General features: G+C 44.2%; 1 protein-coding gene across 1 annotated transcript in view; it reads left to right on the top strand.

Annotated features, from left to right (window-relative positions):
• LOC121573569 (coxsackievirus and adenovirus receptor homolog) overlaps window positions 1-25027 on the top strand; it is a 72634-nt gene that overhangs the window by 36286 nt on the left and 11321 nt on the right. Inside the window, exons 2-3 of the mRNA XM_041885654.2 lie at window positions 14736-14905; window positions 23557-23758. Of these exons, the coding sequence (XP_041741588.1) occupies window positions 14736-14905; window positions 23557-23758 (372 nt within the window). The remainder of the gene's footprint in view (window positions 1-14735; window positions 14906-23556; window positions 23759-25027) is intronic.

Genomic DNA, 25027 nt, shown 5'->3' with positions numbered 1-25027 from the left:
CCCATGCAGCGCGACACATCTCCTCCGCATAGAGTTGATTAGGCTGTTGATTATGATCTGTGGAATGTTGTCTCACTCCTCTTCAATGGCTGTGCGAAGTTGCTGGATATTGGCGGGAACTGGAACACGCTATCGATCCAGAGCATCCCAAACATGCTCAATAGGTGACATGTCTGGTGAGTGTGCAGGCCATGGAAGAACTGGGACATTTTCAGCTTCCAGAAATTGTGTACAGATCCTTGCGACATGGGGCCGTGCATTATCATGTTGAAACATGAGGTGATGGCGGCAGATGAATGGCACGACAATGGGCGTCAGGATCTCGTCACGGTATCTCTGTGCATTCACATTGCCATCGATAAAATGCATTTGTGTTCGTTGTCTGTAGCTTATGCCTGCCCATACCATAACTCCACCGCCACCATGGGGCACTCTGTTCACAACGTTGACATCAGCAAACCGCTCGCCCACACAACGCCATACACGTGGTTTGCGGTTGTGAGGCTGGTTGGACGTACTGCCAAATTCTCTAAAACAACGTTGGAGGCAGCTTATGGTAGAGAAATGAACATGCAATTCTCTGGCAACAGCTCTGGTGAACATTCCTGCAGTCAGCATGCCAATTGCACGCTCCTTCAAAACTTGGGACATCTGTGGCATTGTGTTGTGACAAAACTGCACATTTTAGAGTGGCCTTTTATTGTCCCCAGCACAAGGTGCACCTGTGTAATGATCATGCTGTTTAATCAGCTTCTTGATATGCCACACCTGTCAGGTGGATGGATTATCTTGGTAAAAGAGAAATGCTCACTAACAGGGATGTAACCAAATTTGTGCACAAAATCTGAGTGAAAAAAGCTTTTTGTGCATATGGAACATTTCTGGGATCTTTTATTTCAGCTCATGAAACATGGGACCAACACTTTACATGTTGCCTTTATATTTTTGATCAGTGTATATTTAAAAGATCAAAACACCAATTCTAAGAATAATCATTGCAATAAGCTGCTTTAGCTACATCTTTACGTATTTGGGAAGGCAGGTAGTTTAGTGGTTAAGAGCATTGTGCCAGTAACCGAAATGTCGTTGGTTCTAATCCCACGAGCCGACTAGGTGAAAAATCTGTCGACGTGCCCTTGTGCAAGGCACTTAACCCTAATTGCTCCTGTAAGTCGCTCTGGATAAGAGCGTCTGCTAAATGACTAAAATGTAATGTACTGTAGCCTATGTAGACAAATGTGAAGCCACAGGCTAGTGGTCTGCATCTACTGACCTTATACATTCAGCATCTGCAATCTCCCAGAGGGAGTGTGAAGATTTACAGCCTCATGGAACGTGTGTGTGTGTGTGTGTGTGTGTGTTTTGGTTTTATTATCCTTGTGGGGACATTTCTCTGGTCCCCACAAGAAGAAAGGCTATTTAGGGTTAGAATTAGGCTTAGGGATTTGTGGTTAATGTTAAGGGTTGGGGTTAGGGAAATAGGATTTTTAGTGGGAATCAATTGTTTGGTCCCCACAAGGATAGTAAAATAAATGTGTGTGTTACTCCATCGCACTGCTCTCTTAATGACCCAGCTGCCACAGGACACGTTGTCGTTCTTACGCTGTTACACTTCCTAGTCTTCCGACGTATTCACTCAGCTATTTCTAATGGGAATGTGAGATGACAAGTTTCCAAGACACCTGACCGACTGCCATTTTACCACTCTGTGTCACTGTCAGTGACGTTGACCACTACGGAATGTCCTGGAGCCTGCTTACAAAAGTTATTTTAAACCTGATGAGTTAAATTGTAACTATCAGATCAAATTTTATTGGTCACATACACGTGTTTAGCCGATGTTATTGCGGGTGTAGCGAAATGCTTGTTTCTAGCTCCAACAGTGCAGTAATATCTAACGAGTAATATCTAACGATTTCACAACATATACACACAAATCTAAGTAAAGCAATGGCATTAAGAATATATAAATAAATATATGGACGGGCAATGTCAGCGCGGAATAGACTAAGATATAGTATAGAATACAGTATATACATATGAGATGAGTAATGCAAGATATGTAAACATTATTAAAGTGACTAGTGTTCCATTTATTAAATTGCACCGTTCCACTCTAGATTAGTTTTAACTCAAGGATGTATACCACTCCTCTGACTGACTTTAAATTTAAAGTTGTGCCATGCTTTCCACCAGCATGAATGTACTGAACCATAAAGCATTGTTGTAGTTTGAAATACTTTAGTTGAAATTCGACACATTCCATTAACTGCGACGTGTGTGCGGATGTGCATGTTCTATTTTTAAACACTCAATTCATCCTCAGTTGGCGTTGTAGTAATCGGTCACAGGGAACTGTTTTTCAAATTGAGGAATGAAGATGACACGATTTAGTAATTACTCCAGCAGTTAGCTCCCCTGACTGGAGAAAACACTCTGAATGCGTGTCTGTTTTGTTTGCATCCCCTCTGCCTCCAACTAAATCTACCAAGACTTGTATTTTCTAAACAAGGCAACATGTACTGGAGTCTCCAGAGACACTGGATGCATTCATAATTCAACCCGCTCCTTTTGTCTTTTCCTCCTGTCCCCCACTGGCTGTTGTCTGTGTTGTCTGTGGTTCCCATGGAGGTGTTATCAGGCTCCCTGGACTGGCCTGGGATGCTGCCTATCAGCCCGTCTCCAGAGACTGCATCTGCCTCCCCGTCCTGTCGCCAGCACACGGCACACACTGTCCCTAAGAAGTGTGTGTGTGTGTCCAATGAGAGCACAGGGGAGTGGGGAGGAGGGACTTGAGAGGGGGCACTGTTATCTGACTGTCCAGGGTGCTTAGATAAATTAACTCCCATCTTCAAGGGATGGCAAAAGGAGAGGGGGATGGAGGGAAGGAGAGTGGATGGAGAGAAGGTGGGTAGTTGGTGGTGGGGGTGGTAGTAGTGTTTTATCTCCAGACCAGAGACCGAGGCTTAGACAAGCAGCAGTTGTTGAAAGTCTACAGCTCTGACACCTTGTAAGATTATAATGCAGAGCAGCTTACAGTGAGGGAAAAAAGTATTTGATCCCCTGCTGATTTTGTACGACTGCCCACTGACAAAGAAATGATCAGTCTATAATTTTAATGGTAGGTTTATTTGAACAGTGAGAGACAGAATAACAACAAATAAATCCAGAAAAATGCATGTCAAAAATGTTATAAATTGATTTGCATTTTAGAATAATAATATGCCATTTAGCAGACGCTTTTATCCAAAGCGACTTACAGTCATGCGTGCCTACATTTTCTGTGTATGGGTGGTCCCGGGGATCGAACCCACTACCTTGGCATTACAAGCGCCATGCTCTACCAGCTGAGCTACAGGGAAGTAAGTATTTGACCACCTCTCAATCAGAAAGATTTCTGGCTCCCAGGTGTCTTTTATACAGGTAACGAGCTGAGATTAGGAGCACACTCTTAAAGGGAGTGATCCTAATCTCAGCTTGTTACCTGTATAAAAAGACACCTGTCCACAGAAGCAATCAATCAATCAGATTCCAAACTCTCCACCATGGCCAAGACCAAAGAGCTCTCCAAGGATGTCAGGGACAAGATTGTAGACCTACACAAGGCTGGAATGGGCTTCAAGACCATCGCCAAGCAGCTTGGTGAGAAGGTGACAAGTTGGTGCGATTATTCGCAAATGGAAGAAACACAAAAGAACTGTCAATCTGCCTCGGCCTGGGGCTCCATGCAAGATCTCACCTTGTGGAGTTGCAATGATCATGAGAATGTGTGCAAACCTGGTGGCCAACTACAAGAAACGTCTGACCTCTGTGATTGCCAACAGGGGTTTTGCCACCAAGTACTAAGTCATGTTTTGCAGAGGGGTCAAATACTTATTTCCCTCATTATAATGCAAATCAATTTATAACATATTTGACATGTGTTTTTCTGGATTTTTTTGTTGTTATTCTGTCTCTCACTGTTCAAATAAACCTACCATTAACATTATAGACTGATCATGTCTTTGTCAGTGGGCAGTCGTACAAAATCAGCAGGGGATCAAATACTTATAAGTTTCCCTCACTGTATAAATAAGCAGCTATTCCTCCCAAGGCCATGGTCTTAGGGAGTCAATGGAATAAGGAGTCTCACCTTTTGATTACTGGACCATTTAAGTGTTTGTGTGTGTGTGTGAGTGGGTGAGGCTAGAGGCATCTTGTACTTTTCACTGCTTATTTACTCAGTGTATGGCATTATCCAAGTCTGATTAGCATATTACCTCTTAACAAGAAAAACTGCAAATGTATTCTTAAGTGAAGTAGGCTACTTGCGGCTGTGCCCTTTAACAGCTCTGAGCTGAAGTGGCCCTGCTACTACTTTATTAGCTACTACCACTAGGCCTTCTTCTACTACACACACACCTATTTCTCAGGGCAGCAGAGACAGGCTGTTGGTAGTAATAATTCCAGGCTCCTTGGTAAGGCAGGTCAAGGTTGTCACAGCTGAGGTCAGTGTCATGATGATGTCCTCCTGATATCTCATTGTCAGCTCTGTAACGTAACCCTTAAAACAATGTCTGGATGTCTCCTGAATGGATGCTCATTCAATCCAGTGGCACTAAATGCATACACTCCCATAGGCATGCATTCCTCAGTGCTCTGTTTTAATGTACTGTAGTGGGGAAGTAAAACGTATGTTATTTGTCACATGCTTGTCTGTTAACGTTCAATTATGTCCAAACAGGCTTCAGGTCATTCGCTCTGAGAATTGCTGACATTGCCATGTGGGTAGCTGACTAGCTGAGCTTTCAGCCTGCATTATAGCGCATTGTGTATTCAACAACCAGCTAGCCAGCCCTCTTGCTGTGGCTAGCTGACTAGCTGAGCTTTCAGCCGGCATTATAGTGCATTGTGTATGATTCAACAACCAGCCAACACAAAACAAACCACAACCCGCTCACACTGAACGCATGCAGATTTGCAATAAATTTGATTGGTTTCACTCTCTGGGGAGCTGGTTGGCGGTTGGTGGAGCAGCGTTCACGTTCGACAGTTCTAGTGCCATGAAGTCATCTCCGTAATGCACAGGCCAGGCGGTGGAGTTGACATGCTTCAACACGGTCACAGAGGGTCTGTGAGCAGAGCGTTAATGAAAGAAGTGTTATCAGTAGCTGTTTAATTTGCTCGCTACAGGGGCCCCAGACTGCCATGAGAGCTTAATCCCACCAGAGCAGCAACAGAACAGACTCTCAGCCCACCCAGCCAGCCACGCTCGCTATTCAAAAGTCCTGTCACTGAGGGCTCTACTCAGCCAAGAAAGGAAGAAGCTCCTATCTATCGCGGCCCTAAAATAACTCCCTCTTGTATTCAAAATTGTTCTGTAAAAGAACGAAGACCAAAACTCTGTTTTAGAAAACGACAGGCTCGTTAAATTCACAGGCGGTATCTTGCTGTCACAGCGTGAGGAGCAGGCTGTTGTCTTCTTACCAGATCCACAAACATATTCCCCCTCAAACACACACACACACACACACCTGTCAGTCACCCACTTTTCTTCTTAACAGAAGAATTGTAGCTAGCAAGACCTTTCTCTCAATGTAATACGGCTGTAACTTGGTGTTTTTACATAAACGGACAGAGACATGCTCTTCATGAGACAATTTTACAGAGATACAAAGGCTACCTCAACAAAAGTAAACACACACAAGCAAACACACTCTCACCCTGCCTGACATGCTTTAATTCTCTACATCCTTGTTTACACGTTGTTAGCCCTGGAGCCTGAAATAGCCTGGTCCTAGAGACCTATAGCCTCACTGTCTATAAGACACATATACACACACTGTGAGGCTCCGTTGGGTCAAAAAGTGGGTTGAGAAAGAGGCTTATTGTCTGTGGTAGCCCCAGCCAGCCCATGCAGCCAACGGTTGATCGGAGGTCTTTATCTTGGCTAGCAGGGCAGATAGACACTGTCAGACTGTCGTTGGGCTTTAGCCTCTAGGGTTTATTAGTGTCTGTTGGGTCTAGTGTTGCTGCTGCTACTCCCACTGCTGCACCGCTTAAACTCACTTCCTGCTCTAAGACCTCTCAGGATCAAACCGGTTCAATGACTTACAGATGCCAGCCAACGACATTATGAAATATTGTAAGTCGATAAGAGAACAGAACAGCATTACACTACTTGTAGAATCTGTTCTACTGTGAGGACATGATGCTGCGCCAGTCATATCACAGACACTGGCATGTGTTGTCTCAGTATTTTATCTGTGTACAAGTGCATAGGCACTGAGAATGTTATCTGTGCTAGAAAATAGTCATTTTTGTCTTAGTATAGTAGTTAGCTGTGTAGGGTGCATAGGCACAGAAAATCTGGAATATACTGAACAATAGTCGCCTCTTGACTGACATTATTTTAATCATGGATATATTTGAAGGACAACTGAAAACCATGGTTTTGGCACTTCAATTTGTGGGTGCTTTCATTGCGCTCTATCCTCCAGGCCCCTGTTTTAAGATGATCTCAGTTTTAATACAGGCATCTCCCTCCCTTGACTGGATCCAGCTGATGATTCTTCCTTCCTTTACCACAAAGATAATAAACCTCTGCGCAACATGTCATTATTTCACAAATCCCCATTCTTCCTTCCTCCCCCTGCTTAGCCTTTCTCTCTCTTCTTTCACCTTCCCCCTCTCCTCTCTCCTCTGCCTTTCTCTCTCTTCTTTCACCTTCCCCCTCTCCTCTCTCCTCTGCCTTTCTCTCTCTTCTTTCACCTTCCCCCTCTCCTCTCTCCTCTGTCTCTCAAGTGTCATAGCGGCAGCAGCATTCTTGGTAGGATCAGTTGCCAGGAGACAGGATTCTCTCCCCATTGTGCTGTGATAAAGGGGGTCTACAATCTGCACGACTGGGGAGAATCAGGGGCCCTGGGGACCTACACTCCACAATCAGGGGTGTAGGTGGGTAGGGCTGCTGGGGGGACAGAGGGAGGACTAGAGGGGATACAGGGTGGGGTTGGGGGGGCTCTGACATACAATTCCCGTTAGCCAGTGCTGGTCGCAATGTAATCCTGCTGGGATGTGCTGTGTCAGACAGACACAATTTGTGGGGGAGAGGAGCCAGTCACTCAGTCACATGGAGGGAAGCAGGCATGAATAGTCATTCGAGGAGTTTTTAATTAGCTAGTCAGTGTAACTCCGTTCCCACTGTTCGCTCCCCTCCCCCTCTAACACACACACACACTCAACACACCACCGCAACAGGAGGCAGACAGTTCCTAACTAATGTGGTCACAATTTTTCAAGGATTGTGTGTACATTTACCCACATTTACCAGCAGGTTAATCTTCATAGTGGTCCTTTTCTTGAGACCGTAGTAATAGGTTCTCTTATCACCCTCTATTTGCCATTAGAGCAGAGCCGTTTCCCTGAGCTAGGCTGCCATTACTCTGAATAAAGACTGAAGGACATCCCATAATATTACCCATTGATTACACACACACACACACACACACACATAGCCCTATCTCACTGGGCCTCAGTCAAAGCACAGTGGAATAAAGGCAATTTCCCAATCACTTGCCTGTGTGTGTTCAGTGTTAATCACTAACTACCAACCTCCCCGTCTGTTTGTGTCAGTGTTATGTAGGGTAGGCTGTTTTGTTACTCTGCTATAAGTGAGTGTTGTATCAAGGGGATTATAGCATTAACTAATTATGTTGAAATTATGTTCCAGCTGTTGGAACATCCACGTGTCATAGAACCATAGAACAGTTCTCTCTGGCAGCACTGGGTTCCACATACTTAGTTAGAATTGTTGTCCTTCATTGTTATGGCTCTAGTTGCCGCGTGAAAGGATCTAGCATAATCTATCCGCCACCACTTTCATTGTCCTTAAATATATATTGTGTTTCATCGTTATTTACTTGGCAGGAATTTATTTCCTATCGGCTTATCTAGCAGATAATCTTTGGTCAGAGCTCATTGTCATGCTACACCATGTGATGCCAGTTAATTCCCATTCTATTGCTTGTTTATTAAAATGATTGTTTAGTGGGCTCATATCTCCAATCTCCATTACAAAAATTTTAATGGTCTATGAAAGCCACAGCCATCTGTATGTTTTTATATGTAGTGTTAAAGTGTGGAGGATGTCCTGAATGTCTTTTCACTACCTTCATTACCAAGGGACTTGAACAGTGGAGAATATAGAGTGATGGCTCATAACCCATTAGCTTCACTTGCATTTTTATGTATATTATTGGCTAATCAAAAATCAGAGCCACTGGGATTTTTGCCCATTCTTCAAGGCAAAATGGCTCCAGCTCCTTCAAGTTGGATGGGTTCCGCTGGTGTACAGCAATCTTTAAGTCGTACCACAGATTCTCAATTGGATTGAGGTCTGGGCTTTGACTAGGCCATTCCAAGACATTTAAATGTTTCCCCTTAAACCAGTCAAGTGTTGCTTTAGCAGTATGCTTAGGGTCATTGTCCTGCTGGAAGGTGAACCTCCGTCCCAGTCTCAAATCTCTGGAAGACTGAAACAGGTTTACCTCGAATTTCCCTGTATCTAGCGCCATCCATCATTCCTTCAATTCTGACCAGTTTCCCAGTCCCTGCCGATGGAAAAACATCCCCACAGCATGATGCTGCCACCACCATGCTTCACTGTGGGGATGGTGTTCTCGGGGTGATGAGAGGTGTTGGGTTTGCGCCAGACATAGCGTTTTCCTTGATGGCCAAAAAGCTCAATTTGAGTCTCATCTGACCAGAGTACCTTCTTTCATATGTTTGGGGAGTCTCCCACATGGCTTTTGGCGAACACCAAACGTGTTTGCTTATTTTTTTCTTGCCACTCTTCCATAAAGCCCAGCTCTGTGGAGTGTACGGCTTAAGTGGTCCTATGGACAGATATTCCAATCTCTGCTGTGGAGCTTTGCAGCTCCATCAGGGTTATCTTTGGTTTCTTTGTTGCCTCTCTGATTAATGCCCTCCTTGCCTGGTCTGTGAGCTATGGTGGGCGGACCTCTCTTGGCAGGTTTGTTGTGGTGCCATATTCTTTCCGTTTTTAAAATAATGGATTTAATGGTGCTCCGTGGGATGTTCAAACTTTCTGATATTTTTTTATAACCCAACCCTGATCTGTACTTCTCCACAACTTTGTCCCTGACCTGTTTGGAGAGCTCCTTGGTCTTCAATGTGCCGCTTGCTTGGTGGTGCCCCTTGCTTAGTGGTGTTGCAGACTCTGGGGCCTTTCAGAACAGGTGTGTGTATATATAATGAGATCATGTGACAGATCATATGACACTTAGATTGCACACAGGTGGACTTTATTTAACTAATTATGTGACTTCTGAAGGTAATTGGTTGCACCAGATCTTATTTAGGGGCTTCATAGCAAAGGGGGTGAATACATATTCACGCACCACTTTTCCGTATATACAGGTAAAAGTCAGTAAATTAGAATATTTTGAAAAACTTGATTTATTTCAGTAATTGCATTCAAAAGGTGTAACTTGTACATTATATTTATTCATTGCACACAGACTGATGCATTCAAATGTTTATTTCATTTAATTTTGATGATTTGAAGTGGCAACAAATGAAAATCCAAAATTCCGTGTGTCACAAAATTAGAATATTGTGTAAGGGTTACATTTTGAAGACACCTGGTGCCACAAACTAATCAGCTGATTAACTCAAAACACCTGCAAAGGGCTTTAAATGGTCTCTCAGTCCAGTTCTGAAGCCTACACAAACATGGGGAAGACTTCAGATTTGACAGCTGTCCAAAAGGCGACCATCGACACATTGCACAATGAGGGAAAGACACAAAAGGTTATTGCAGAAGAGGCTGGCTGTTCTCAGAGCTCTGTGTCCAAACACATTAATAGAGAGGCAAAGGGAAGGAAAAACTGTGGTCAGAAAAAGTGTACAAGCGATAGGGATCACCGCGCCCTAGTCAAGATTGTGAAAAAAACCCATTCAAAAATGTGGGGGAGATTCACAAGGAGTGGACAGCTGCTGGAGTCAGGGCTTCAAGATCCACCACCAAGAGACGCTTGAAAGACATGGGTTTCAACTGCCGCATACCTCGTGTCAAGCCACTGTTGACCAAGAAACAGCGCGAGCGTCTCACCTGGGCTAAGGAAAAAAAGAGCTGGACTGCTGCTGAGTGGTCTAAAGTCATGTTTTCTGACGAAAGCAAATTTTGCATTTCCTTTGGAAATCGAGGTCCCAGAGTCTGGAGGAAGACAGGAGAGGCACAGGATCCACGTTGCCTGAAGTCTAGTGTAAAGTTTCCACCATCAGTGATGGTTTGGGGTGCCATGTCATCTGCTGGTGTCGGTCCACTCTGTTTCCTGAGATCCAGGGTCAACGCAGCCGTCTACCAGCAAGTTTTAGAGCACTTCATGCTTCCTGCTGCTGACCTGCTCTATGGAGATGGAGATTTCAGGTTCCAACAGGACTTGGCGCCTGCACACAGCGCAAAATCTACCCGTGCCTGGTTTACGGACCATGGTATTTCTGTTCTAAATTGGCCAGCCAACTCCCTGACCTTAGCCCCATAGAAAATCTGTGGGGTATTGTGAAAAAGGAAGATGCAGAATGCCAGACCCAACAACGCAGAAGAGTTGAAGGCCACTATCAGAGCAACCTGGGCTCTCATAACACCTGAGCAGTGCCAGAAACTCACCGACTCCATGCCACGCGCATTAATGCAGTAATTGAGGCAAAAGGAGCTCCAACCAAGTATTGAGTATTGTACATGCTCATATTTTTCATTTTCATACTTTTCAGTTGGCCAACATTTCTAAAAAATCCCTTTTTGTATTAGCCTTAGTAATATTCTAATTTTATGACACACGGAATTTTGGATTTTCATTTGTTGCCACTTCAAATCATCAAAATTAAATGAAATAAACATTTGAATGTATCAGTCTGTGTGCAATGAATAAATATAATGTACAAGTTACACCTTTTGAATGCAATTACTGAAATAAATCAAGTTTTTCAAAATATTCTAATTTACTGACTTTTACCTGTATATATATTTTTTAATTTTCACTTCACAAATTTGGACTATTTTGTGTATGTCCATTAAATGAAATCTAAACAAAAATCCATTTAAATTACAGGTTGTAATACAACAAAATAGGAAAAATGCCAAGGTGGATGAATACTTTTGCAAGGCTCTGTATGCGTTGTTCAGGGATACAGCTAATTCAACCTAGCTTCGTTTTCTGCTGGAAACCTGATGTGGGAACTCCGCTCAGGCTTTTTATTTTACGCCTGCTATGTTAGGTTAGGGAGGTAGTGGTGGTCATAAATTCCACTTTGTTTATGTAATGTTGAATTAATCTTAAATCACACAATGCTGCTATCTCCTTTTTTCAGAGCTGCCTGCCTGCCTGCCTGCATTGTTCTCATCTGAACCCTCATAACATGCATGGCAGATTTACTGGAAAGCTTAAATGTGATTAGATGATGGCATGAAATATCACTTTTCCCCAAGTGTGCGTGTGTGTGGTGGTGGTGGAGAGCGGGAGAGACGTCAGTGAGTATCAACTGTAATAAAGACAAAAGCAGCCCAAGGTCATCAAGATCCCAGACTCATCAATTAGATAAAAAACAACATAGGTGCCCCCTGATAAAACGTCAGAGAGAACAATTCCCTGATAAACCGTTCTAGCTGAATGGAATTTGTTTTGAAAATGTCATTTTCTGTTTCTGCATGTAGGCTGTTTCTCTGGTATTTATCAGCACCTAATGAATTCAAACATAACTCTGTGTCACGTAGACGTCAGGCTCTCTATCAGTGTTGACTTTGATAGACATTCATCTCACTTTGTTTCTATTGCTCTCATTTCACTGGCGTTGTTGTCTACTGCTCAGGGCTGTGACTGAGTCACTGTGAACAAGGACGTCTGTCAGATCCAATGGACAACAGAATCAGCTACCGCAGCAATGTGGGGTTCATAGCTGTTAGAGCTTAGTACTCTGTGACCATATGAAACGCTCGGAGGGCCATCTCTCTCTCCACAATAGTGGGTGTGACTGAGACTGGGCTGTGTGGTGTGATCCCAGTCTGTTATGCCCCAGAGGGAGGTGAGGCGACGGGGTTGGAGACAGATGATGAGGGTCTTGAGAGCAGTGAGGGCAGTGCACCTGTATCACTAACTAGGCCTAACCTCCAGGACCGGACAAACAGGCTCCAGGAGGTCGGAAGCAGCATTGTGCTGACAACACACTCACTTAAAACTGAGTCACCACAAACACAATGTGCCTTCAGTTCAAAGAATGACACAAGGGAATTCCACTCCTATTTGCATTGGGCTTTTCATTCTTGTTCAACCTCTGATTGTGAACCATTATGTAATGGGGACTATACAGTATTTATGAGTGAATATATGAGTGTTTTCTCATCATCATGGAAATTATAATTGTTGCGCTTGTGTATGTAATATGATATCCCTTGGCTGTCTAGGGTGGAGAAACAACTGCAACACATTAGACTCCGCAGACAAATGAGGGGAAAATAGACTTTCAGCATATAGAAAATTCAGTCCCGGTTTATTTGAAGTGCATCTTATGAAGGCTTCATAAAGCATTCATATAGGCTTCATAAGCACTGCATAAATGTGTCACAAATCATCTATAACTGTATTTCATGCTCTATAAAAGATTAATAAATGTGAAAAAATAGATTGTTGTCACATAGTTATGCCACATTCATCTTTATAGAGCATGATATGGTTATAGATTATTTGTGAAGCATCTATTTAGTGCTTATGAAGGCTTTATGAAGATACACTTCAAATAAAGCAGGACCGAAAATTCTGTATGTTCTGACTTCTGTAGGGGTTCTTGGATGCTGCATGCCCCCCAGCACGAATGGGTCCTACCACCAAATGACACACGGGGGGGTGGATTACTTTAAAACATTGGGCTGGCAGAACATGCAGCAGATGGGTGCGATTGATGTAGCTCTGGGTCTGAACTGGCCATGGCCCGCGTCCAAAACCTGCTCCAGGTCCCTGCTTACTTTTAGATTACAGAATGCAGTTTCAACCCAGGCTCTGGTCTCTCGCCTGTGTGTGTGTGTGCGCTAATTCAGATTGTTTCATCGTTTCACCAGGTTGTAGTAAAAATGTAGTTTCTGTACACAGTATCATTTCAGTGGTATTGCATTATACACAACTAGTAATCTGTGAGCTACATCGAGGGGATATAGACTGACTGTCAAAATGATTTTTCTATGTGGTGGCAGCATGTGACAACTCCATTCTCTATGGACTGTGGTTCCATGCTGAAGGCTTAAAGCTCTTATTGAATTTAATGGAGAAAATATTTAGCTCCGTTGATGTCACCAGGAAAATAAGTTTATTCATTCTAAGAATAACTCCTTGAGAAATATGATGCTCCATTTGGATGATGAGCAGAGCTACAGTGTTAGTTTTTTTTTAATGTATTTTTTTTTTTTTACACATCAACCTATTCGGTCTGCTTTATTATAAGCCTGTTCTTCCCTGTGTGGTTCACATTTTACAAAGATGTGTTTTGCCTTTATTGAAGTAGCACTTGACATCCTAATAATGTAATTTTATGAAGGCTCTATTTCGAAAATATGAAATACTCCAGTTAACCAAAACACTGATTTAAACCTTAAAGTAACGGTCCAGTGAAGATCTGGACAGTTTAAAAGTTAATATTCTGTTAACTCATACTCAAATAATGTTGTTGACTCTTCCTATACTCATATTTATGGCCAAAGCATAAATTGGAGAAGAAACACCTCAAAGTAGGGCTGGGTGATATGGCCTAAAACTCATAACCACATTTTTTTCAAACTTATGTGCGATTCATGATATCTAATTCACTCTTATCCAGAGTGACTTACAATTAGTGCATTCATTTTAAGATGGCTGGGTGAGACAAACATATCACAGTCGTAGCAAGTACATTTTCCCTCAAAGTAGTTAACAGCAAAGTCAGTTCTCTTTTTGTTTCTCTTTCTTTGTGGGGGTGCCGTGGGATTCATTTAAGCTACTCTTTAAAGAGGTATGGTTTCAGATGTTTTCGAAAGATGGACAGGGACTCTGCTGTCCTAGCTTCAGGGGAAAACTGGTTCCACCATTGGGGTGCCAGGACAGAGAGGAGCTTTGACTGGGCTGAGCGGGAGTTGACCCCCATAGAGGTGGGATGGCCAAGAGACCAGAGGTGGCAGAACGGAGTGCTGTGGTTGGGGTGTAGGGTTTGAGCACACACAAAAAAATGAGAAAAAACTGACCGTTTCAAAAAGGCTTGCCATTTCATCATAAATTATGATGCCATCCTCGTGAGCAGGATGAGCTGGCCAATCGTCAATCGTCGGTCTACTCGCATTAATATTTTTTATGACTGGTATAATATGACCAGACCATTCTGTTGTTGGGGTACGCCCACACCATTCCAACACAGAAAAGCAGCTTTTTAAGATACTTAATTGCAATTTTTTTGGAAGGAAAACTATTTCACTCATAATTAATTATCATATTTCATAGAAATCTGGTAACACTGGACAGTTACTTTTAACTGAAACATAAGTGTGAACACCGAGGCACTCAGATGAAATCCTGATTTTGTTTTAGAAGTAACATCATAGATTTAGTCATTCTAATTATATCTGTAGCCCCTAGGTGCTCATGAAGGGAATGCCATGAAATCAGTGTGTGTGCTATTAGGCTAATGGACTTCCTCTCCCTCCCTCTCTGTGTGTCCAGGTGTAGGCCATGGCCTGGAGATCACGTCCCAGGGGCTCACGAACATAGAGAAGGCCAGCGGTGAGAGTGTCAAGCTGGATTGCCAGTTTTCTCTGGCCCCCGAGGACTCTGGACCCCTGGACATCGAATGGAGCCTGCTGGCCTCAGACAACCAGAAAGAGGACAAAGTGGTGTGTGTGTGTGTTTGTTTGTTTAATGGGGTCCCTCCAAGTGGTTTGTGTTCTTTCATCCATGAAAAAGGTTTTTGGGGTTATTCCTGCTTTTGGTATGTCAGAATTCATCATATTATGTCGGAACTATCCAATGTTAAAACAGAAGTGTTATGTTAGAGATGGGACGATAAACCTGAAAATTACTGACACCGACATTGCCTTCTTTTTACAGAAGCATTTTGCTTAAGTCAGTAATTTTAGGTGATTTTGCTTCACAACGTCCCTGTAGATTGTTCTAAAACCATTATTTGGTCAACAGTAATAGTCAATGCATTGTTGATTTCTGCTATGAATGTATCTACCTGTCCCTCTTTCGCTGTCGGCTGCTGACTCTCACTCCCTCTCCCAACTTTGCGCACGGAGGAGGAGGGCGAGATGCATTCTGAGAAGCACAAAATGCTATTGCTGGAAAAAATACTACTGTTCTTGTTACAGAGAGGAGAGTCGCAGCTTTCTGTGAATGTACAGTACCAGTCCAAAGTTTGGACACCTACTCATTCCAGGGTTTTTCTTTATTTTCACTATTTTCTACATTGTAGAATAATAGTGAAGACATCAAAACTATAAAATAACACATATGGTATCATGAAGTAACCAAAAAAGTGTTAATCAAATCTAAATATATTTTATATTTGAGATTCTTCAAAGTAGCCACCCTTTGCCTTGATGACAGCTTTGCACACTCTTGGCGTTCTCTCAACCAGCTTCATGAGGTAGTCACCTGGAATGCAATTCAATTAACAGGTGTGCCTTGATAAAGGTTCATTTGTGGAATTAATGTGTTTGAGCCAGTCAGTTGTGTTGTGACAAGGTAGGGGTGGTATACAGAAGATAGCCCTATTTGGTAAAAGACCAAGTCCATATTATGGCATGAACAGCTCAAATAAGCAAAGGGAAATGACAGTCCATCATTACTTTAAGACATGAAGGTCAGTCAATACAGAACATTTCAAAAACGTTGAACGTTTCTTCAAGTGCAGTCGCAAAAACCATCAAGCGCTATGATGAAACTGGCTCTCATGAGGACCGCCACAGGAATGGAAGATCCAGAGTTACCTCTGCTGCAGAGGATAAGTTCATTAGAGTTACCAGCCTCAGAAATTGCAGGCCAAATAAATGCTTCACAGAGTTCAAGTAACAGACACATCTCAACATCAACTGTTCAGAGGAGACTGTGAATCAGGCCTTCATGGTCGAATTGCTGCAAAGAAACCACTACTAAAGGACACCAATAAGAAGAAGATACATGCTTGGGCCAAAAAACACGACCAATTGACATATAGTCCAAATGTGAGATTTTTGGTTCCAACCGCTGTGTCTTTGTGAGACGCGGTGTGGGTGAACGGAAGATCTCCGCATGTGTATTTCCCACAGTAAAACATGGAGGAGGAGGTTTTATGGTGTGGGGGTGCTTTGCTGGTGACACTGTCTGTGATTTATTTAGAATTCAAGGCACACTTAACCAGCATGGCTACCACAGCATTCTGCAGCGATACACCACTACTAAAGGACACCAATAATAAGAAGAGACTTGCTTGGGACAAGAAACACAAGCAATGGACGTAAGACCGGTGGAAATCTGTCCTTTGGTCTGATGAGTCCAAATTTTTGATTTACAGTTGGCACTACGCATTTGAGCAGGTAGCGTTCTCCTGGCATCCGCCAAACCCTGATTCGTCCGTCGGACTGCCAGATGGTGAAGCGTGATTAATCACTTCAGAGAACGCGTTTCCACTGCTCCAGAGTTCAATGGCGGTGAGCTTTACACCACTCCAGCCGACGCTTGGCATTGCGCATGGTGATCTTAGGCTTGTGTGCGGCTGCTCGGCCATGAATCTCCCAACCAACAGGTTTTGTGCTGACGTTGCTTCCAGACGCAGTTTGGAACTCGGTAGTGAGTGTTGCAACCGAGGACAGACTATTTACGCGCTTCAGCACTCGGCGGTCCCGTTCTGTGAGCTTGTGTGGCCTACCACTTCGCGGCTGAGCTGTTGTTGCTCCTAGACGTTTCCACTTCACAATAACAGCACTTACAGTTGACCGGGGCAGCTCTAGCAGGGCAGAAATTTGACAAACTGACTTGTTGGAAAGGTGTCATCCTGTGACGGTGCCACGTTGAAAGCCGCTGAGCTCTTCAGTAAGGCCATTCTACTGCCAATGTTTGTCTATGGAGATTGCATGGCTGTGCGCTCGATTTTATACAGTTGTCGAAACGGTTGTGGCTGAAATCGTCGAATCCACAAATTTCATGGGGTGTCCACATAATTTTGTCTGTGTGTGTGTGTGTGTGTGTGTGTGTGTGTGTGTGTGTGTGTGTGTGTGTGTGTGTGTGTGTGTGTGTATATATATATACACAGTGGGGAGAACAAGTATTTGATACACTGCCGTTTTTGCAGGTTTTCCTACTTACAAAGCATGTAGAGGTCTGTAATATTTATCGTAGGTACACTTCAACTGTGAGAGACGGAATCTAAAACAAAAATCCAGAACATCACATTGTATGATTTTTAAGTAATTAATTTGCATTTTATTGCATGACATAAGTATTTGATCACCTACCAACCAGTAAGAATTCCGGCTCTCACAGACCTGTTAGTTTTTCTTTAAGAAGCCCTCCTGTTCTCCACTCATTACCTGTATTAACTGCACCTGTTTGAACTCGTTACCTGTATAAAAGACACCTGTCCACACACTCAATCAAACAGACTCCAACCTCTCCACAATGGCCAAGACCAGAGAGCTGTGTAAGGACATCAGGGATACAATTGTAGACCTGCACAAGGCTGGGATGGGCTACAGGACAATAGGCAAGCAGTTTGGTGAGAAGGCAACAACTCTTGGTGCAATTATTAGAAAATGGAAGTAGTTCAAGATGATGGTCAATCACCCTCGGTCTGGGGCTCCATGCAAGATCTCACCTCGTGGGGCATCAATGATCATGAGGAAGGTGAGGGATCAGCCCAGAACTACACGGCAGGACCTGGTCAATGACCTGAAGAGAGCTGGGACCACAGTCTCAAAGAAAACCATTAGTAACACACTACGCCGTCATGGATTAAAATCCTGCAGCGCACGCAAGGTCCCCCTGCTCAAGCCAGCGCATGTCCAGGCCCGTCTGAAGTTTGCCAATGACCATCTGGATGATCCAGAGGAGGAATGGGAGAAGGTCATGTGGTCTGATGAGACAAAAATAGAGCTTTTGGTCTAAACTCCACTGCCGTGTTTGGAGGAAGAAGAAGGATGAGTACAACCCCAAGAACACCATCCCAACCGTGAAGCATGGAGGTGGAAACATCGTTCTTTGGTGATGCTTTTCTGCAAAGGGGACAGGACGACTGCACCGTATTGAGGGGAGGATGGATGGGGCCATGTATCGCAAGATCTTGGCCAACAACCTCCTTCCCTCAGTAAGAGCGTTGAAGATGGGTCGTGGCTGGGTCTTCCAGCATGACAACGACCCTACACACAGCCAGGGCAACTAAGGAGAGGCTCCATTAGAAGCATCTCAAGGTCCTGGAGTGGCCTAGCCAGTCTCCAGACCTGAACCCAATAGAAAATCTTTGGAGGGAGCTGAATGTCCGTATTGCCCAGCAACAGCCCCGAAACCTGAAGGATCTGGAGAAGGTCTGTATGGAGGAGTGGGCCAAAATCCCTGCTGCAGTGTGTGCAAACCTGGTCAAGACCTACAGGAAATGTATGATCTCTGAAATTGCAAACAAAGGTTTCTGTACCAAATATTAAGTTCTGCTTTTCTGATGTATCAAATACTTATGTCATGCAATAAAATGCAAATTATTTACTTAAAATCATACAATGGGATTTTCTGGATTTTTGTTTTAGATTCCGTCTCTCACAGTTGAAGTGTACCTATGATAAAAATTACAGACCTCTACATGCTTTGTAAGTAGGAAAACCTGCAAAATCGGCAGTGTATCAAATACTTGTTCTCCCCACTGTGTGTGTGTGTGTGTGTGTATATGTGTATATATATATATATATATTAGTGTAGCATTTAATCATAGGCTAAGGCTACCATCTCGGTTGTCTTCCTTGGCACTGGAAAAAAATGGTCACCGGCCGCCAGTTGGGGAACCCTGGTCTAGAGTCCTGCCGTTAATGTAAAGTAACTGTCCATTCAAACATTTTCTTTATTGTTGTATTTGTTGTTATCGAGCAAAATTGTTACATTTTATCCTGATTACTTTTTGTCCATATCGGCCAGCTCTAGCACCTCCCCAAAAAATTGTTATATGGTTAACCAGAGCCATAAACTGTATGTGTTGCTCTATGGCGCTGTGGTTAACTATCTATTTTTTTTATGACACACCATCATGTCAAACTTTGATACAGTGCCTGTCAGTTGAGAAGTAAAAGGAGATGTCAGGTTTTGTTCCTTTTTGTTAACCAGTCGATGGAACCCTCGAGTTCTGTCTTCTATGTGTGGTAAGGGAAAACTCCCACACAACCCCTGAACATGACTATAAAAACAGCAGTTAATGTTTTACTTGGTGCATGTTTTTAAAGCTCTATAAAATATCCCACATGGGTTTGAGTGTGTGGCATCACTCTTTCAGTTGCTCTTTCAGTGTGCGCGTGTGTGCAAGCGTGCACTCTGCATGCTCGTTAGTGCGTGAGAATGGGGGTGTGTTAGTTGGCTCTCGTGACCTCACCCACCTGCTCTCTGCATGGTACCTCTATTGAGTGGAATGCCACCTCCCAGCCATGCTGTGGGAACCAAGCAGCTCTGTGTACATGCCGTGTCATCCCTCTATAGCCTGGAGGTATGGGGTGCACAGGGCTGCTGAGAGGATAGATAGATCCACATAGCCCATGCAGTGCCTGAGGGCATGTAGCTAGAAGCTTATAGAGGGATAGATGGCCTCACTCCAGGCCTCTGAATGGTGGGGGAGTCTCTCCTGTGTATCTCCGTTCCACGCCTCCGCTAGCGAGGCTTCTGCATCTCTCTCTCTCTCGTTTTTTTTCCAGGGGTAGATGAAGCTCAGTATAGGAGCCCTTCGTTAGCTGTCCCTCTCACCATTCCTCCCTGGCTCAAATTCATTCCAGCCCTGCTCTTTCCTCTCCTTCCATTGTCTCTGCTAAATTCAGTTATTTTTTTTATTGGGGAGCATTGCCTCAGGAGAGCCCCATTTGTTTTTGACCTACTTCATTTTATTTACAGTGGGAACCACTGATGATTAATTGGGAGGGGTGGGGGTGGAAGAAGTGGCGTATTTCCAAAAAAACAACATTATTATTATAGAGCCGTTATTGTGCTCCCAAGGTTTGGCGTTTCTGTGTAAAGACAACGATGCTCATGTGGATATAACTGTAGGAGCCAGTTGTGGATGGTTTTCCGTTTGTGGTCTACCTCCTCCTCTGTAGTTGATTCATCTGTAGACATCATGTTTTCAATGTTCCAGACTCAGAGTTTATCTTCACGGCTCATTATTTTTTTAAATCTTTCTTTGCCACTCAAACCGTCGCCGATCGTTTACAAGGGCCACAATCTCACCAGACCATTTTTACATTCACAATGGCCAAGTTTCTATCTTCGTCTGAGTGGGTAGATATTAATTGACCAATCAGAGGGGCACTCAGTGCATAGACACACACACACACACACACAGCCTACTTGCGCCCTGGTGGGGTGATGTCATGTGTATTATCAGTAATTAGTGGCCTGTTAAGTCCAGTGGCTGCAGGGCTGACTTAGTGTATGTGACAGTGCCCAGTAGGATTAGTGCTGGCAAACCAGAGCTGGGGCTACACTGTACTGGCAGGCTGGACTACTGGATGTCCAGAGCGCAAGAAGGGGAGGGGAGATGCTGGGGCTATGCTGTACTACTGGATGTCCAGAGAGAGAAGGGGAGGGGAGATGATGGGGCTGGGGCTATGCTGTACTACTGGATGTCCAGAGAGAGAAAGATAGAGAGAAGGGGAGGGGAGATGATGGGGCTATTATGGAGTGGCAGGCCGGACTACTGGACTACTGGACGTGTAGTACTGCTCTACTCTGCTGGAAGGGGGGAGGAGATGGAGGGGGGAAGGAGAGTAGAGGATGGGGAAATATGACAAAATGAGAGAAGGGGAAGTAGCAGAGGAGAGGGAGTGGAGGGATTCGAGAGGTTCAGAACTGATAAGGGCTTAGGTTGACCAGGAGCAGGACGAGCTGACCATCTGAGACCCTTTACATGCCACTCCCTATGACAGACTACTATGAGTTTGCACAGTCAAACTGGCATTTTTTGTATTCATAAAGTAGGGAAACAACAATGTACTGCTTACATCAGATATTCAATTTAGAGATTTGGGAGTTGTGGTCTGTTTATTTGGCATAGCCCTACATATCTGGCTTCAGGGAGTCAGTAAAGCATAGCTAATGCACCTCTCTTTGTTGGCCTGAAATGAGGAGATGCCATGCCTACAGTAAGAGCTAATTAGCATTTAGCACTCATCACAGGGTACATTACAGATGTGGGTGCGCCCTGGGTATTGTATTCTCAACTACGATAATGGTTACTACAGTCATGATAACAATACATGAATGATAGTTGCCTATAGTGCTGTACTCAAGGGTAGCTGGGAGAATGGAACGGTAGCTAGCTGCTTCAAATTCCTGGTGGAAAGCACTAGAGCTTTGTTTACTGAAGAAAATCTGACATGGAAGTGTAGTGGTTCAGGTTAAACCTTGAGAATCAATTTGGAGCCAAGGTACATTTCTGAAACTGACTATAGGGGCATGGCCGATTCAGGAGAAAAGCCTGACTTTACCAAAGACGCAACAACACTGTCGCCAGAGTCTGGGACAGACCGGGACAATGAGTGTAGTGTACACAGGTGATGCCACTCCCTGTTTTGCCTCTCAAATTAGCCCCTCCCTCTCCGTGCAGGGGAGTCACATGACGATGACCTCATCTTTAAATGGTCCCATGTAAATAACCTAACCTTTGTCTCACTCCTGCTGCTGCTACAGCTGCTGCCAGTATAATAGAGGTTGTTTCCCTTCTGCACTTTTTACTATTATCTTTGTTAGTTCATTACTATTTAAGGTGACTTTAAATGTCCACACAGGTGCCACCCTAACTAATACAATGTACTATTATAATTATGATAGAGGTCCCTTAGTGCAATATTTGTCCACAGAGACTTTCATTCTGACTTCACCAGCTGGATACTGTAGTACTGGTCTACCTATTCTGAATCAGAACTCAGGAATGAACGTGTCCTTGTTTTCAACTCCGCTTGTCTGGTTCTCTTCTCACTAACGTCTGCCCTTTGATTTCAAGTACGTAGGCCCTCTTGGAGTTTTTATAGGATTTGTTTTATTGAGCCCCATTCTTACATGTGGTATGTACAAGATTGTAGTCTGTGTGTGAGTGAGTGCTTGTTGCCTGTCTTTACCCCAGTGCCTCAGGTAATTTAATTTCCTCTCCTCCACCTTCTCTCATCGCGTTGTTATTACTGCCGATGTTCTCATCCCAGTGAAGTTAGTTTGAAAGCTCTGTGTCTCTCCTGGGATCCAGGTGGAATGCATTACAGTTTACGTGGCTAATAGGTACAAGATGTAGCTTAGCCTACACAGCCTTGGCAGCCCTGCCGTGGGGTCAACAACAAGGCTCCCCAGCTGAGCTGCTCGACAACTCACAGCCTACCATCCCTCCGGTTCTTTGTTTTCTTTTCTCTCGCTCCCTCACAGCCCACCATCCTTCCGTTCTGTTCGTCTCTCTTTGTTTTCTTTTCCCTCGCTCTCCCTTGGAGCTTGCTGCTACCTCTGTGTTCATTAGGATGCCTACTCAGTTTTTCCTTTACTCTCTCCAGTGTGTGTGTATGATGGTGATCACGTCTCTGACGAGCTCCATGGAAAATTGAGAATAATATGCCTACCTACGTGCGTGTTGTCTGCCTGCGATGTGAGAGAATTGTTTGTCCCTCCCTCCTCCTTTCCCTCCTTTGTGCTGTGGTTGTGGTGTTTTGTGCTGCTCCTGTTCGGCTCGTTGTCCGTTGGCTCCACCTTGACTCCATCTTCTGGCTTCTCCTCTGAGCACTGTGTCGGAGGGGAGGGGGAGAGACAGGCGGTGGGTAGGGGAGGTGGAGGAAGTTAGGGCTGGGGGCTGCTGCTGAGCCCAGGGCATAGCTCTCTCGCTCTCGCTCGCTCACTCGCTCTCGCTCTCTCTCGCTCGCTCGCTCTCTCGCTCTAGCTCGCTCTCTCTCTCTCTCTCTCTCTCGCTCTCTCTCTGTGTGTGTGTTGACACAGCAGGTGTTGATTTGACTCCACAGTAGGGCTGTTTGTTCCTTGCCATACCTCAGCTCAGCAGTAGCACGGAAAGGAAAGGGCAAAAACGAGCCAGAGCCAGGCATAGAAGGACATTAGGGAGATAACAATACACTGACTCTCCATTTCAGTGTCTTTTGTTTTAATAAACAGAGACGGGGGGCCTTGCACTCACTCTTAAAATCCAGCTACAGCTTGGATTATTTCTCCAGGCTTGTTTAAAAAAAAAAAGTTGTAACACTTTTACACGCAGCTATCTCCCTCTAATTCTCGGTCTATTCCCTCCCTTATTTTTTCTTCCTCCCTCCCGCTCTCCTTCCCCTCCCTCCACCCCCAGGTGATCCTGTACTCTGGGGACAGGGCCTATGAGGACTACCCTGCGGTGAAGGGGCGGGCCCACTTCAACTCACCCGACCCTAAGAATGGCGACGCCTCCATCAACCTGACTGGTCTGAAGTCCTCAGACACGGGGACCTACCAGTGCAAGGTGAAGAAGGCCCCAGGCATCCGCAGCAGGAAGATGATACTGACCGTCATGGGTGAGTGGGGTGCCATGGGTGACATTTTTACATTTTAAACAGCCTCTACTCTACTATCTATCTGTTCAGTAAAAACTCCAAGCATAATGCTTTTTAAAGGGTACATGTGGCTGACTAGATACGTGTTTATGTAATGCCCTCTAGAATGGCGTGATGGTATGTTTAATATTCCTAGTGGGGTGTATAGAGCTAGAATTTCCCTTGATATTGCAATTCCATTCAATCCATATACTGTAGGGAAACGGCTATGTCACTATCAGATGAAATCAAAATAGCCTACTAATTGCAAATTTAATAAAGTATTGTAAAATGTATATTAATGCAGCCTTGTTCTGAAATTATGTACTGTTGAGAATGACACAAGTATTCGCTGCTTCAGTGTTATGAGATATTTTTGTCAGATGTTACTATGGTATACTGAAGTATAATTACAAGCATTCCATAAGTGTCAAAGGCTTTTATTGACAATTATATTAAGTTTATGCAAAGAGTCAATATTTGCAGTGTTGACCCTTCTTTTTCAAGACCTCTGCAATCCGCCCTGGCATGCTGTCAATTAACTTCTGGGCCACATCCTGACTGATGGCAGCCCATTCTTGCGTAATCAATGCTTGGAGTTTGTCAGAATTTGTGGATTTTTGTTTGTCCACCCGCCTCTTGAGGATCGACCACAAGTTCTCAATGGGATTAAGGTCTGGAGTTTCCTGGCCATGGACCCAACATTTTGATGTTTTGTTCCCCCGAGCCACTTAGTTATCACTTTTGCCTAATGGCAAGGTGCTCCATCATGCTGGAAAAGGCATTGGTCGTCACCAAACTGTTCTTGGATGGTTGGGAGTAGTTGCTCTCGGAGGATGTGTTGGTACCATTCTTTATTCATGGCTGTGTTCTTAGGCAAAATTGTGAGTGAGCCCACTCCCTTGGCTGAGAAGCAACCCCACACATGAATGGCCTCAGGATGCTTTAATGTTGGCATGACACAGGACTGATGGTAGCACTCACCTTGACTTCTCCGGACAAGGTGTTTTCCGGATGCCCCAAGCAATCGGAAAGGGGATTCATCAGAGAAAATGACTTTACCCCAGTCCTCAGCAGTCCAATCCCTGTACCTTTTGCAGAATATCAGTCTGTCCCTGATGTTTTTCCTGGAGAGAAGTGGCTTCTTCGCTGCCCATCCTGACACAAGGCCATCCTCCAAAAGTCTTCGCCTCACTGTGCATGCAGATGCACTCACACCTGCCTGCTGCCATTCCTGAGCAAGCTCTGCAC

This window comes from Coregonus clupeaformis, chromosome 9, assembly GCF_020615455.1.
Source record: "Coregonus clupeaformis isolate EN_2021a chromosome 9, ASM2061545v1, whole genome shotgun sequence".
NCBI classification, from domain to species: domain Eukaryota; kingdom Metazoa; phylum Chordata; class Actinopteri; order Salmoniformes; family Salmonidae; genus Coregonus; species Coregonus clupeaformis.
Note: the sequence above shows the minus strand (reverse complement) of the source record. Positions and strands in the feature narration are given on the sequence as shown.